Below are 14,488 nucleotides of genomic sequence, written 5' to 3'. Positions count from 1 at the left end.
GCTCACAGGTGTGGTGGCCATGCAGCTTCAGGTGCATTTGGAAGAAGCTAGGTCAACCAGAGGGTGACCCTCCAGATGTTGTTGGACTCCAGTTCAGCGACATCAGGGCCTAGGACCTGGGAGTCCAAAGTTCAATCACCACTCAGCCATGAAGCTCACTGGATTACCATCTCTCAGCCAAATTACCTCACAGGGTTGTTGTAAGGATAAAACAGGGAGGGGAAGAACAATGTATCACACCTTGACCATGGGTAGGCAAACTAAGGCCCAATCGCCTTCTAAAGCCGGCCAGAGGACAGTCTGGGAATCAGCGTGTTTTTACATGAGTAGAACATGTGCTTTTATTTAAAATGCATCTCTGGGTTATTTGTGGCGCATAGAAATTCGTTCATTTTTTTTTCTTCCAAAATATAGTCCAGCCCACCACAAGGTCTGAGGGACAGTGGACCGGCCCCCTGCTGAAAAGGTTTGCTGACCCCCTGCCTTAAACTCATCGAAGGGTGGAGTTTAAAAGTTATCCCAAAAGTAATGTTTAAATCCCTTCGCATCTTAGATAGGGCCCAATTAGTAATATTTTTTATTTATATCCCGCCCATCTGGCTGGGTTGCCCCAGCTACTCTGAGCAGCTTCCAACACACATAATTATTATTATTAATAATAATAATATCAAACATAAATAGTAACAATCTGCTCCAATATAAAGTCACAATATAAAAGATTACTTGAAGGTGTGGCTCCTCCTATATCATACTGCCTGCAACTTGAGATTTGCTGGAGAAACCCTATTAGTTCCATCACTCAGTGAAATGTGGGACTTTGTGACTCACTTTCTTGCAAATAGCACCCGAGTTATTGAATGCCCCCTTGAAGTCCAGCTGATGCCAACACAACAACATAGTTCTTTTAGGTGCCCGATAAAAACCCCTCTCTTTGAATGCCTGTACAGTAATATGTAGACAATTGAGTGATGTTTATTTAATTGCGTTGTACTGTTATATTTTTATTTATTTCATTGTTGTAGCCTGCTCTTGGGTCTTTTGATGAAGCACAGTATAGAAATAAACAAGAAAAAATAAATTCTCCTTTGGCACTGACATTTCTTTGCACAAATCTATCTATACAGAAAGGGATAAAAGATAAGAAATCTATTAACACAGTAACATATGGTACCAGAATTTTCAGATTCCACTGAAGTGCAGCAATAAGTCCCACCTTTCTAATTTCATACTACAGAATCCTACCACATACTCAGACCAGATCCACTGACATCAGATTTGTTAGTCTATCCATGTGTAGCATGAAAGCAAGTTAATTAGCTATCCTTTTCACATCCAGAAGCTGTAACTGCTTGCTTGTAAACAGATTTTTTATTTCTGGTAGACCTGGCCCTGTTATACATGGAAATAAAAGGTTGGGATACCCTGTAACTTCACAATTCTACTCAAAGCAGTAGACAATTTATACTAGGAACTGGAGAGGCAATGGCATGGGGCGGTGGGTGGGGGCTTTTCAATTTCTCTGAACTTGAAATCCTGGGTCAAAAGTTCGGTGGGTTAATGAGTCTGCCTTTCATCGTTTGATGATCTGTCCTTTGAACTGACATGGTTGTGTAACTTAGGAGTCCTTGGTCCAAAGGACATGAAGATTTCAGGGTTTTTAATACTCCCTCAAGGCATTAACCCTGCCAAGTTTTGAAAAGATTAGAAATAGAATGCCAATCTTATCAGGCAAAGGCGGCAGCAGGCGCTAGGGCACTTTTCAGTCAGCAGGCACAGCTATCCGGATGCAAGCTTTTAAAGAAAAAACTACGGCAGTTTTGCTTGATTGTGCATCTTTACCAAACTGTAGCCAGAATCTTGTGTTTGCCCTTTCCAACCAAGTCCCCAGGCATCTCCCATTGCTCGTGGCTTTCTTTTGTAGCATTAAGGCACTGCTGCATGCCACCCCAATCTCTGAGCAGTGCAAGATTCTAGGGCTTCCAGGTGCTTCCCCAGGGTTTGGCTTCCTTGGAATGAGGCACAACGAAGACTTTAGGATGTATGGCTTATTTACACATATATACAACATGAGCCTGTGAGAGACTGATTCACACATTAACATCCCAAGGGGTCAGGCTTTTTCCCTAGCCACAGCCTTGAATTAAACAGAAACCAAGCATCAAATTCGCACTGGCTTCCCAGCCTGAATCTTTTTTCTAGCTTCCAGATTGTATCATTCAACTCTCAGCTCTGCCTTTTTTCTTTCTAACTACCAGCCAGCTGAAGCAGAAGGCCCACACATTTGCAGTCTTGTACAGATCCACTTCGTTTCCTTTATGGTCCATTACAAACCAGCAAATTCACATTTTCCTATTAGTTGATTCTGAGCTCCCCATGCCATAATCAGGCCCCATATTAATGCCAGAGCCTCAAGGAGTGATCAAATTTCAGTTGGGATACTAAAGATGAACAGGTGAAATCAGTGATGATAAAATGGGAGAAAGATGTGGGACACAATATACAAATGACTGATTGGGAGAGGCTACGGAAAACTGATCTGAAATTCACGGCATGTTCTTCATTGAAAGAAAACTATATGAAAATGATGTATCGGTGGTACTTAACCCCAGTAAAACTAGCAAAAATGTATAAAACAAGTACCAATATATGCTGGAAATGTAAAGAAAAAGAGGGTACCTTTTATCATGTGCTGGAAATGTAATGTAATTTTTAAAAATCTGGGAAATGATAGATCAGAAGAAACTGTTCATGTATGCTACAAGATCAAGTTGATGTAGTATGCCAAAATGGCAAAATTAACTAGGAAGCTCAGGAACCACGAAGAAAAGAAATTTTTAAAAGAATGGGAAATGTTTATAATGTGTATACAAAGCCACTGCAAACAGGTTAAAACATTAGCAGGTTTTTAAATACACTTGTAATGTAATAGAATCTACAGATAATTTAGGAAGATAATTTTTTTGGAGAAGTATTGATATGCAGATGAAAACAGAATTAAGAGGATACATGGATGGGATGGAAGTCAGGAGATTCAGTAATTTCGATATGTGAATGTGTATGACATTTTGATGTAACTTTATTCTTTCTTTTTTTCTCTCCCTTATTTTTGAAAATAAAATTATTTTAAAAAAGAATTAACAAGGTGGGCAGCATCATGTATGAGTGTCAGGTGAATACACCTTAGGCCTGTGACTTGGCATCTTCAAAGGTCCATCACCAAGCACGCCTACACCAACCAAGAAAGTCCACCCTCAAATTCTGTGCCATCCAGTGAGAGTTGAAGTTCTGTTCTTGGAGCAGTAGTATTTAAAACTGAAATAAAACAAGAGGGAACTAGAAGGGCTGAAGATAGCAAGAAGGGTAGTATTCATGCAGGGATGTTGAGGGCAGGGTATGTCACTCAACTAGGAGAATCTCTCTCTCACTGGAACCTTCAAAATAAGACATTTTTCATCAAACATGAAGAATTCTAGGCATTAGCAGTAAATAGTGCTATTCCTTAAAACTGAATCTATTTCAAAAGGCTAGCATACACATAAGCTTCTGTAAACTTTATTATCCTCCAATTGCTGGCTTGGCAATTCACAGGCAGCTTAGAATTCATGTTGGGTGGGGAGGAGAGAAAAGCAGCTACTATGAGATCTATACAAAACTGAAATCATATACAGTACTGACAACTGAACTGAGGTGGGAGCTTAGGAAAGGTGTCCTTAGAATGCTGCAATAAGAAAAAGGACAAGACCTCTACAGTACTAGACTACTGTTTGGTTCAATTTAATGCCAGCTGCACTGTTCAAGTTATCCTGTTAACAGCTCAAGCAGAACTTTCCTAGCCCTGCCAATTAGGATATTGTAACTATAGGTACCAGGCACTTAACCTTAAATATTTAAGTTTTGAATTGATACCACCAACCATGAGAAGGACTGGAACTGAAGAGAAAGTGACAATCATGATTCAAAGGTATGTGGCCTGGGAAAGAGAAGGGTCTGTTTCCCATCCTGGCAAGCCCTAATGACTATGTTATGTGGAAAGAAAGGGGCCAAGTATAATCAGTTCTGTTTAACACTACTATATATGGATTGTTGTTCTCCTAGAGTTGTTAAAGTGCCATAGCTGGTAGTTGGGTAGAGGGATTGTACATATACTAAGCTATGGATAACAATGCAGCTATCCTTGCCTTATCCTTTCTAAAGCATTAACTGAATGTTGCCAGCGTACAGAGAATAGTCTAACATGCTTTTTTAGCAGTTATATTCACCAGGGATTGGAACAATATAAAAGGATACTATTTTAAGACAAGGTATGTGTAATGGGATGATTAGCTGCTTGTGCGTAAAATCGTGCTCCCTCAGAGTTTGTGCGACTCCACAAACCTCTGTGTGTGACAGAGCTCCACAAACATGTCTGCTCTTAGTCACTCGTAGAGTCTGACAGTGGCTGTCTGCGGAAGCGTTTCCAGCAAAGAAGCTCCTTAACGGAAACGCGTCTCCTGGACTCACGGCGTGACAGTTTCCGGCGAGGTGTGGGTCTCCCTATGGGAGACTCAGATACCTCCCCACTGTTCTCGCTGGAAGCGTCTCTGAGCCCTCCCTCCTGCTCGCATTCCCTCAGAGATCCACTCCTCCCCCTGCTGGTTCCTGCCTCAGCTGTTGAGTCTCTTTCTTCCTCCCTGAGACCCTCCACCGCCTGATGCTCCGATGGCAGTTCCCTGACATCCACCTCCCCTCCAGGGCCCCCCTCACCCCCTCCCATTTCCTCTTCCCTGGGAGGTGAAGGGTTAAAACCCCGAAAAGAATCTTCTTCATCTTCAGACGTCTCGAACAATTCCCTCCATCGATCGCCGTCCTGGCTCGCTGAATCCTCCTCCTCTTCGGAATCTGTGAACCCCTCCAACTCCTCTTCCTCGTCGGTGGTGGCAAAGTATTTCCTTCGGAACCTCGCTACAGGCTGAGGTTTGCGTGGGAACCTCTGATGAAAAGTTTCTATTAAAAATTCGTCATTGACATCCTCTGCCCTAACCCAGGTGTTTTCCGACTCCGGTTCCCCTTCCCACATTACCAAATACTCAACTTGATCTCCCTTCCACCTGGAATCGAGGATCTCCGCTACATGGTAGCTGTGTTCCTTCTCCTCCATTGCTGGTCCCCTAGTGACCCCCCCTTCACTGTCCCCTTTATACGGTGACAGCAATGACCTGTGGAAAACTGGGTGCAGCTTCATGTGGTTCGGTAACCGGAGTCTGAAAGCCACTGGGTTGACCTGCTGCATGACTTCAAATGGTCCCAGCCTTTTGGGTCTTAACTTCTTACAACCCCCTTTGAATGGCAACCCTTGGGTTGACAGCCACACCTGGTCCCCCACCCTGATGCTTTCACCTTCCCTTCTGTTTTTGTCTGCCTGCCTCTTATATTCCTCCTTAGCCCTGTTTAAGTTGAGTTGGAGCTGGCGATGGATCGCTTCCATTTCTTCAACGAACTGTTCTGCAGCTGGAACGCTCCAGTTCTCCCCTTCCCCCCCTGGGAAGGCTCTGGGATGGCACCCGTGATTAGCCAAAAAGGGGCTCATCCCCGTGGACACGTTCTCTGCATTGTTGTAGGCAAATTCTGCCAACGCCAGCTTCTCCACCCAATCATTCTCTCTGTCATTCACATAACACCTCAAATATTGCTGGAGGACACCATTAGCTCTTTCCGCCTGCCCGTTGGTTTCTGGATGACGGGCCGTTGAGAAATTAACCTCAACATGCAGTAAGCTCATGAGCTTCCTCCAGAACCTGGAAGTAAATTGTTTCCCTCGGTCTGAAACCACCCTCAAGGGGGCGCCATGCAACCTAAACACATTTTCTACAAACAATTTGGCTGTTTCTTCTGCTGTGACCGCATGTGAGCAGGCTATAAAGTGGGCCATTTTAGTTAACAGGTCTACCACAACCATGATGGCTGTTTTCCCTCTAGACCTTGGCAGATCAGTCATAAAATCTATGGCCACTGCTTCCCACGGTCTTTCAGGTGTGGGTAGTGGTTCTAATAAACCTGCCGGTGCCCGCCTCTCCCCCTTGGCTCGTTGGCATTGTTCACACCCTCTCACATACTCCCGCACATCTTCCCTGACCTTGGGCCACCAAAATTCCCTGGTAACCAGCCACATGGTTTTGTGTTGCCCAAAATGCCCTGCTGTGGGGCTATCGTGCAGTTGCTTGAGTACCTTCTCCCTCAATTCCCCTTCGGGTATATATAACGCTCCCTTGTAGTACAATGCCCCGTTTCTCTCCTCAAAACCCCCGGGTTTGTCTCCCTCCCTCCTGAGACCCCGGAGTTTGTCCTGGGCGTATTCATCATGCACCGTGCCCTCTACCAACTCCCTTTGCCCCACCAATGCCGCCCCACACACCCAGCGGTCCTCTGGAATGACATGGGTCTCTTCGGGTGCTCCCTCCCCCTCCAAATATTCAGGTTTGCGTGAGAGAGCGTCCGCCCTAACGTTCTCTGGGCCTGGCACGTAACAAATCTCAAAGTTAAATTTGGAGAACTCCTGGGCCCATCTCAACTGCCGTTGGTTGAGCACTCGCGCAGTTCTCCAATACTCTAGATTCTTATGGTCCGTGCACACTTGCACCTTATGTTGTGCACCAATTAGCAGGTGCCTCCATTTCCGGAAAGCCTCATGAATAGCAAGAAGTTCCCGGTCGTACACCGTGTAGTTCCTCTCGGATTTGTTCAGCTTTCGCGAAAAGAAGGCACACGGTCGCCACTCTGACTCCTCCTTCCCCGACTGCAGAAGAAGCACCGCCCCTATGGCTCTGTCAGATGCGTCTGTTTCGACCCTCAGCTTCTTTTGTAAGTCCACATGCAGAAGTTGTTCTTCCGAGGCGAAGGCCCTCTTCAGTTCCTCAAACGCTCGCTCCGCCTCCGCCGTCCATACAAACTTCTTTTTACTGCTGAGACAGTCCGTAATGGGCGCCGTCAGGTGGGCGAAGTTTCGGATGAACTTACGATAAAAGTTTCCAAACCCTAGGAACCTCTGCACATCCTTCTTGGTTTTGGGTGTTTTCCAGTCCAGCACTGCCTGCACCTTACCGGGATCCATGGCCAATCCCTTGTCTGACAGGCGGTACCCCAGGAATTCCACCTCCTTGGTATGAAACTGACACTTCTCCAGTTTCACCCACAGCCTGTTGGCTTGCAGCCTGCTCAACACTTCTCTGACGTCTCTCACATGTTGCTCCTCATTCTCCGAATACACCAACACATCATCTAGGAAGGCAACGCAATTCTTGTAGAGCAAAGGACCCAGTACGTGGTTCATAAAAGATTGAAAGCACGCTGAGCCTGCTTGTAATCCAAAAGGCATAACGAGATATTCAAATGCCCCCAAAGGGGTAAACATGGTGGTTTTCCATTCATCCCCTTTCCTTATACGTATCAGGTTGTACGCCCCCCTTAGATCCAGCTTTGTAAAAATCTTTCCCTTCCTCACCCTGGTCAAAATATCATCAATCCTGGGCATAGGGAAAGTCACTGGTTCAGTCACTGCATTTAACCTCCTAAAATCACATACAAGTCTCGGCTTGTCCGTGTGCTTTTTATCCACAAAAAACACTGGGCTACCCCCCGCTGCTTTGGACTCTCTGATGAAGCCCCTCTTCAGGTTCTTGTCAATAAATTCTCGCAACTCCTGCATTTCTCTGTCTGACATGGCATACAACTTGCCCACAGGAAGCTGTGCTCCAGGGAGTAGATTGATCTGGCAATCAAAGGGCCTATGAGGGGGTAGTTGATCAGCTTCCTTCTCGCTGAACATGTCGCTGAGATCTGCATACTGTGGTGGTACCTTCACCTTCTCCATTACTTCAGTCCCTGCTAGGGTGGCTTGGGCCCCTGCTGAACCCTTTTCCCCTTTGCAGTGTTCTAAGCAATGTGCTGAACCAAAGGAAACCACTCTTTGATGCCAGCCCACCAGCGGATCATGTAGCGCTAGCCAGCTCATTCCCAAAATAATGGGAGCGCCTCCCAAGGTGGCCACATTAAACGCTATCAGTTCTGTGTGCCTTGCCACCCTCATTATCATTGGGACGGTCTGCAAGCTGACTCCTCCTCCCAACAACTCCCTGCCATCGATCGTGGTCACCTGCAGGGGGTTGCTTAAAGGGATCGTCTGTATCTGGTGTTCAGCAGCAAACTCCTTGCTCATAAAATTGCAGGAGCTGCCTGAGTCCAACAGCGCCTTTATTTTTAGGGGGTGTCCATTTTGCAGCTCTAGCGACACATCAATAACTAGAGCAGGTTGAGGAGCTTCTGGCACGGGCACTTTCACTGCTCTTTGGCCTGGCTGCAGTGCCCCGACTGTGGCAACCAGGCGTTGGCTTTTACCTGCTCCGTTTCTCCCTGCTCTCCTCCCTCAACAGCTCCCACCATCCCTTGCCATTCCTTCCTCTGGGGGCAGACTCTGGCAAAGTGGCCTGGCTGTTGGCAGAGATAGCATTTCCGGGCGCCTTTTCCCTCCTTCTTAACCCCCTCACTGGGTTTTGAAAATGCGCGCGCGCGCGCTGTTCCGATTTCCATCGGCTCTGCCGGCGGGAAAGCTGGCTCAGGAATGTCTGGAATGCGGAACTCCTTCCAACGTTCCCCTCTCCCTTCCCGCCTCTCCAAGGCTCTTGCCTCCTGACGCGCTCCTATGGTCAGCGCAGATTTGGTCAGCTGATCCATAGACACCGCCCTGGGGCTCCGGGACAGCTCGTCTTTCACAGCCGAAGAAAGACCTTCTTCAAATAGCATCTGAATAGGTGCCGCCGATAAATCCCAACCCAGTCTGTGAATCAGCATGGTAAACTCAGTCCAGTACTCACGGACAGATCGGCTTCCCTGCTTGCAAGCCATTAGCTGTCTGCGCACCACCCCTTCCTCAATATCGCTGGAAAACATGATATCCATTGCTCTAAAGAACTTCATCGTGTCCTTTAGGACGTCATTGTGCGTTGCCATTAGGGGTCGAACCCAGTCCCGCGCCCCTTTCTCAAGATGCCCAATTACGAAAGCAACTCGCGATTCCTCATCAGGGAACTCATCGAACTGCACATTAATGGCATATTGCATCTCTGTCCTAAAGGCATGGTAATCCTTGGGGTCCCCCCCAAACTTCTGCACCAATCCTGGTACCTTTCTGGGGAACTGAGTGGCTCTCCCCTTCTTGTCTGCATCCTGAGCCCTTCTCTCCTCAAGCCTCGCCGTCTGCAGCGCAAGTTGGACTTCCAACGCTCGGTACCTTTCTTCCAAGCTTGGACCAGCGCCAACTCCTGCTCCTCCGGTTCCGGCTGGTTCGCTCATGATGCTTTCTCCTGCACAGGCAGCGTACAGAGACTGTCAGACTGCTGTAATGGGATGATTAGCTGCTTGTGCGTAAAATCGTGCTCCCTCAGAGTTTGTGCGACTCCACAAACCTCTGTGTGTGACAGAGCTCCACAAACATGTCTGCTCTTAGTCACTCGTAGAGTCTGACAGTGGCTGTCTGCGGAAGCGTTTCCAGCAAAGAAGCTCCTTAACGGAAACGCGTCTCCTGGACTCACGGCGTGACAGTTTCCGGCGAGGTGTGGGTCTCCCTATGGGAGACTCAGATACCTCCCCACTGTTCTCGCTGGAAGCGTCTCTGAGCCCTCCCTCCTGCTCGCATTCCCTCAGAGATCCACTCCTCCCCCTGCTGGTTCCTGCCTCAGCTGTTGAGTCTCTTTCTTCCTCCCTGAGACCCTCCACCGCCTGATGCTCCGATGGCAGTTCCCTGACAGTATGGTTTAATGTAAACATCAGATAACAATTAACACCTGAATTAAAACTATCTTAACACAATACAGTGTTAAACAAAAAGCCCTGTAAAATATATGAAAATGTATATACAGATGGGAAAGCATCAATGTTGAAGGATGAACTGAAGTTACAGAAACAAAGTAAGGTTCTAAATGCAAAACATACTTTACAACCCATATATGTCCATTTATTCTGAAGGAAAAAAACTACACAAACCCAGTACCAAAAATTACAAAACTTTTTTTTTTGTTTTCCTCCCTCTTGTCTTGCCTTCAGTTTCTCCAGCAGGCTTAACTGTAGATTTGGAATGTTCTTCTTTCACTGTTTTCTTTTTTTCTTTTTTTAATGGTGTCTTTTCAATGCTTTCTAGTTGTTAAAAAAAAAAGAAAGATGATTTGAGGCCAAACTTTTTGATATTCTCTCTTTAGTAGCAAGATTAGATAAAAATATATCATTCTAATTATCAAGATATCTTTCTTCTGTTCAGAGCAGTTCATTCCAGGCAGTTATTCACTCTTTCCAAACTGACTTGACATTATAACTAAGGGAAACCCTGTGGTAGATGTTTGGAGTCCTATCTCTCACATAAGGCCACAGTTAAGGAAATTGGCTGCAAGGTGCAGGATCCCTCAAACCCACCTCAGGATCACTGCTTCCAAAAAGTTCACATGGAGGAAATTTAATATTGTCCTATTGAAAGCTATTTCAGACCATAGCAGATAACTTTAAAAAATAGTAAGTAGTAAATTCTAAGCATTACTTATTTTAAAAATCTGTAAGCATGTTAGCCCCACAGTTCATCTCTAAACCAAATCAATGCTAGATACCTTTGAATCAAAGGAGACTTTTCTAAGTACAGCAAGATGATTCCTCAGATATATTGACATTCAAGCTGCCAAAGAAGGCATTTTATTTCAACTCATAAAAATTAAATGTTCTATATTGTGTAGTAACAAGCAGACTTTGCTTCAACCTATCAGTTATGGACATTTCAGTTTTGTTTGTAGCTGCTGATCACAAGACAGCAGTATTATCTAATTAGAAATATTTTAAAGGTATTCCCTTTAATGGGAAATGTGAAAGTATATGCTGCTGTTATTGTTGGCGTCCATCTGTCTCAAGAGACAATGAAGGGCACCTTCCAAGGGTGAAGTCAAATCGTTGCATTAGCAGCACTGAAGTGACCTCCTCAGGAAACAAGCTTAGACAAGTGTGGTCCTGCTTCACTGATGTGGTTCAAAGGAAAGCAGAGCAATAGATTTGGCATTATTGCTTAGGAAATATATCAGGTGTGGAGAACATTTAGCCTTCCAGATGCTGCTGAACTGAATTCTGCATCATCCCAGGCCATTGGCTTGCTGGGGCTGATGGGAGTTTAGAAAATTTCCCGCGCACCTGAAATACATGATAAATAGAAAATTTGCTTTCAACATGCTTTTTGAATTGCTGATTCAAAACAATCCACCTTGGTAATGTGGTTAGAAAGGGAAGCCAAACAGGCAGCTACTGCAGGCAGAAAATTATTCTGTCTCCTCAGTGGACAAATGGTTTATAGAACTATGAAGAATGACATCCTATGTCCTTTTAAAATGTGTTTTTTTTTTTGTGGGGGTGAGTTAGTTTTTATTTTGGTAATATATTTTGTGGTTTTATATTCTTATTTTGTTCTGTGAACTGCCCTGAGACCTCTGGGTATAGGGCAGTATATTAATTTTAATAATAATAATACTAATGATGGTGGATTCAAAGATTCCCGAAGGCTTGTGCACAAAAATTTCTGAAACCGCTCCTGACTGTGGGTTCTTCATCTCATCCCACTTCCAGGAGTAGCTTCTCATAAGAGGAATTCTGAAGTACTAAGATCTACATGCAAGTTTTGTGCATAGCCCTTTGGATCTCACCTAACATGGTTAATGTTTATTAAATATTAATGACTTTATATAAGTTACTCTGTAAACATATCTGCATTAGAGGTCTCCTGTTTATTTGCTTTCCCTAGGCTACAGTTCTTTCCCCCACCCATACAAAATAAACGACAGCATTCAGGACATTAGGGAACTCTTACTAATAATAGTAGTTATTTATAATAATAGTAATAATAGGTTTCATAAACAGGAAAAACCAATAAACTTTAAAGTCTATTTTTAAATAACAGCTAAGCAAGTTATGGGAAGAGGGAGAACACCAGTTTTTCCAGATATCCCACTTATGAATCCAGAAGTTCAATTCTCCGTAAGAAATATGTGAATCCGGTGGCCATCTCACTATATACTATAAACTGGAACCTTTCTGAAGATCAGTCACACTCCTACTATATACTTCAATAATGGGATGGTTTTTCGAGTTTTATCTCTAGGTGATTTGCAGCAAACTAACAACAAAGTTTTATTCCCACTTGTTTAGTGATAGCAACACCCTTCCTAGCCCTTTCCACCTAAGGCTGCTGAGATGAAGGTATATAACTAGAAGTGGACTTTGGGTTATGAAAGGCCTGTCTGCTCCCTTTAATTCTGGTACAGAAACCTAATTCCAAAGCTCTGGATGTGTTCAGAGGCATACTTTCCTTTAATTCATCTGTATGTCATTTACATCTGGTTCTCATTGTTAGACCTCAGAGTTTTAGTAAAGTCTGCTCACCCTGATTTACATTGCCAATGGCATCTTCAACAAAGAAATTTTGAAATGAAATTGATGGTATCTAAATTTCAGGTGTGCTACTGTAACTTTTCACCAAAGCTTTAAGGTTTTCCATTAATTTTGAATCGAAAGCTTAGAATCTTAAACATTAAGAACTCTGAAATAAGGAGGAAAAAACCATGGACATACCTGCTTTAGATTTTGATTTGTTCTTCAGAATCATCTGTCGATCTTTAGGAGCATCATCACCCCCTGCATTCAATCTACGGTTGGTTCTGAGAGAAGCAGAAATAGGTGCTACAAGTGCATCAACTCTTCTACCTCTTCTGCTTATTTTCTCATTGGCTATAGCTAGCTTTCCAACATCTACATTTTGTTTTTCCTGAAAATCTTCCTTTTCAGGAAGGTTGTGCTTTCTTCTGACAGACATGAAAGGTGTCACTATTTTAATTTTGTTTCTTCTGCCACATTTTTCAAGTTTCCCTTTTCCAGTTGCATCATTTTCACTGGCAGTTTCACCTTTGTCTGGAGGTGGTGATGTTAGAGTGATGCTTACTTTGAGAGAAGGGTGTACCCGTGATGGAGTTCTTTTTACTCTCTTCCCCTTTGATTGGTTTTGGAAAACTGAACTACTTTCCAAAGACATCTTCTTATCTTTTACAAAAGAGACCTTTCTGTTGTCACTTACTGGTTGGCCATTACTTTCTGTTGAGATTTCAGAAGGAACCGATTGCTTTCTTCTACCTCTTTTGGAAACATTATCTATTGTCACACCTTTTAAAACTTCTGGCATGTCTTCTTGATTCCCAGTATCAAGCAATATGGGCTTTTTACTTGCAGAAACTGAGCTTGCTGCAATTGCCTCATCTGCTTTTCTTCTTCTGCCTCTACGTGGCAGATTCTCACTTGCAACAGTTGCAATTTCCAAAGCCTCACTTGGCTGTTCCACAGCACCTTTGCTTTTGGTTGAGGATGGCAATGGTAAAATGTTATTTTTGAGGGGAGAAAGAGCTGTTACCTGGCATTCAGGAACAGCTCTTCTTCCCCTGCCCCTTTTTGGTTGATTCTCTTTTACAGTGACAAGCATATTTTGGTCTTCTGTATCACCTGCCTGTTTACTGTCACATTCAGTGAGTATTTCAGGAGAAATGGTTTGTTTGTTTCTACCTCTCCTGAGTGGGTTTCTTCTGCCCCTTTCCAGCTGATTATCTTTTATGGTGACAACCATGGCTTGGTCTTTTCTATCAGCTGTCTGTTTACTTTCACATTCTATGGATGTTTCCTGAGAAATGTCTTGCTTGGTTTTCCCTCTCTTGGGCAGCATTCTCTTTGCTACTTTTTGCTTCCTTGCTGGACAATACTTTGCAGGAGTCTGCAAACCTTCCAAAGGCACCTCCTCAGTTTCATTAGGTTTCTCTTCTTTTTGAACTTCATCTAAAGAACACTTTCCTGGGGCAGAACTAATGCTGTTTGCTGTTGGGCCCTCATATGTAAGTGGAATGTCTTCCAGAGGCAATGTCACTGAACATACAGGAGGAGCAGCTCTTCTCCCCCTGCCCCTTTTTGGCTGATTCTCTTTTACAGTGACAAGCATATTTTGGTCTTCTGTATCACCTGCCTGTTTACTGTCGCATTCAGTGAGTATTTCAGGAGAAATGGTTTGTTTGTTTCTACCTCTCCTGAGTGGGTTTCTTCTGCCCCTTTCCAGCTGATTATCTTTTATGGTGACAACCATGGCTTGGTCTTTTCTATCAGCTGTCTGTTTACTTTCACATTCTATGGATGTTTCCTGAGAAATGTCTTGCTTGGTTTTCCCTCTCTTGGGCAGCATTCTCTTTGCTACTTTTTGCTTCCTTGCTGGACAATACTTTGCAGGAGTCTGCAAACCTTCCAAAGGCACCTCCTCAGTTTCATTAGGTTTCTCTTCTTTTTGAACTTCATCTAAAGAACACTTTCCTGGGGCAGAACTAATGCTGTTTGCTGTTGGGCCCTCATATGTAAGTGGAATGTCTTCCAGAGGCAATGTCACTGAACATACAGGAGGAGCAGCTCT

At 44.2% G+C, this 14,488-nt stretch overlaps 1 protein-coding gene and 1 long non-coding RNA gene across 2 annotated transcripts in view; one reads left to right on the top strand and one right to left on the bottom strand.

Annotated features, from left to right (window-relative positions):
• Nucleotides 1-14,488, top strand: part of LOC308578357 — a 204,628-nt gene that overhangs the window by 28,372 nt on the left and 161,768 nt on the right. The gene's annotated exons all lie outside the window — the stretch shown is intronic.
• Nucleotides 9,788-13,614, bottom strand: LOC308578240 (uncharacterized protein). Its single transcript, XM_081178490.1, has 2 exons — nucleotides 12,625-13,614; nucleotides 9,788-10,164 (listed from the first exon to the last, which is right to left on the bottom strand). The coding sequence occupies exons 1-2, from the start codon at nucleotides 13,520-13,522 to the stop codon at nucleotides 10,028-10,030; spliced, it is 1,035 nt and encodes a 344-aa protein (XP_081034616.1). The 5' UTR covers nucleotides 13,523-13,614; the 3' UTR covers nucleotides 9,788-10,027.

The sequence above is a fragment of the Podarcis bocagei genome (assembly GCF_964188305.1).
Source record: "Podarcis bocagei genome assembly, chromosome: W".
In the NCBI taxonomy this organism is placed as follows: Eukaryota; Metazoa; Chordata; class Lepidosauria; order Squamata; family Lacertidae; genus Podarcis; species Podarcis bocagei.
Note: the sequence above shows the minus strand (reverse complement) of the source record. Positions and strands in the feature narration are given on the sequence as shown.

Excerpts from the sequence above, each read along its gene's own strand:
- LOC308578240 (XM_081178490.1), bottom strand. The coding sequence starts at position 13,522 with ATGCTTGTCACTGTAAAAGAGAATCAACCAAAAAGGGGCAGGGGAAGA. Across the intron at positions 10,165-12,624 it reads CAAATCAAAATCTAAAGCAG|AAAGCATTGAAAAGACACCA; the intron begins GTATGTCCATGG and ends TTTAACAACTAG.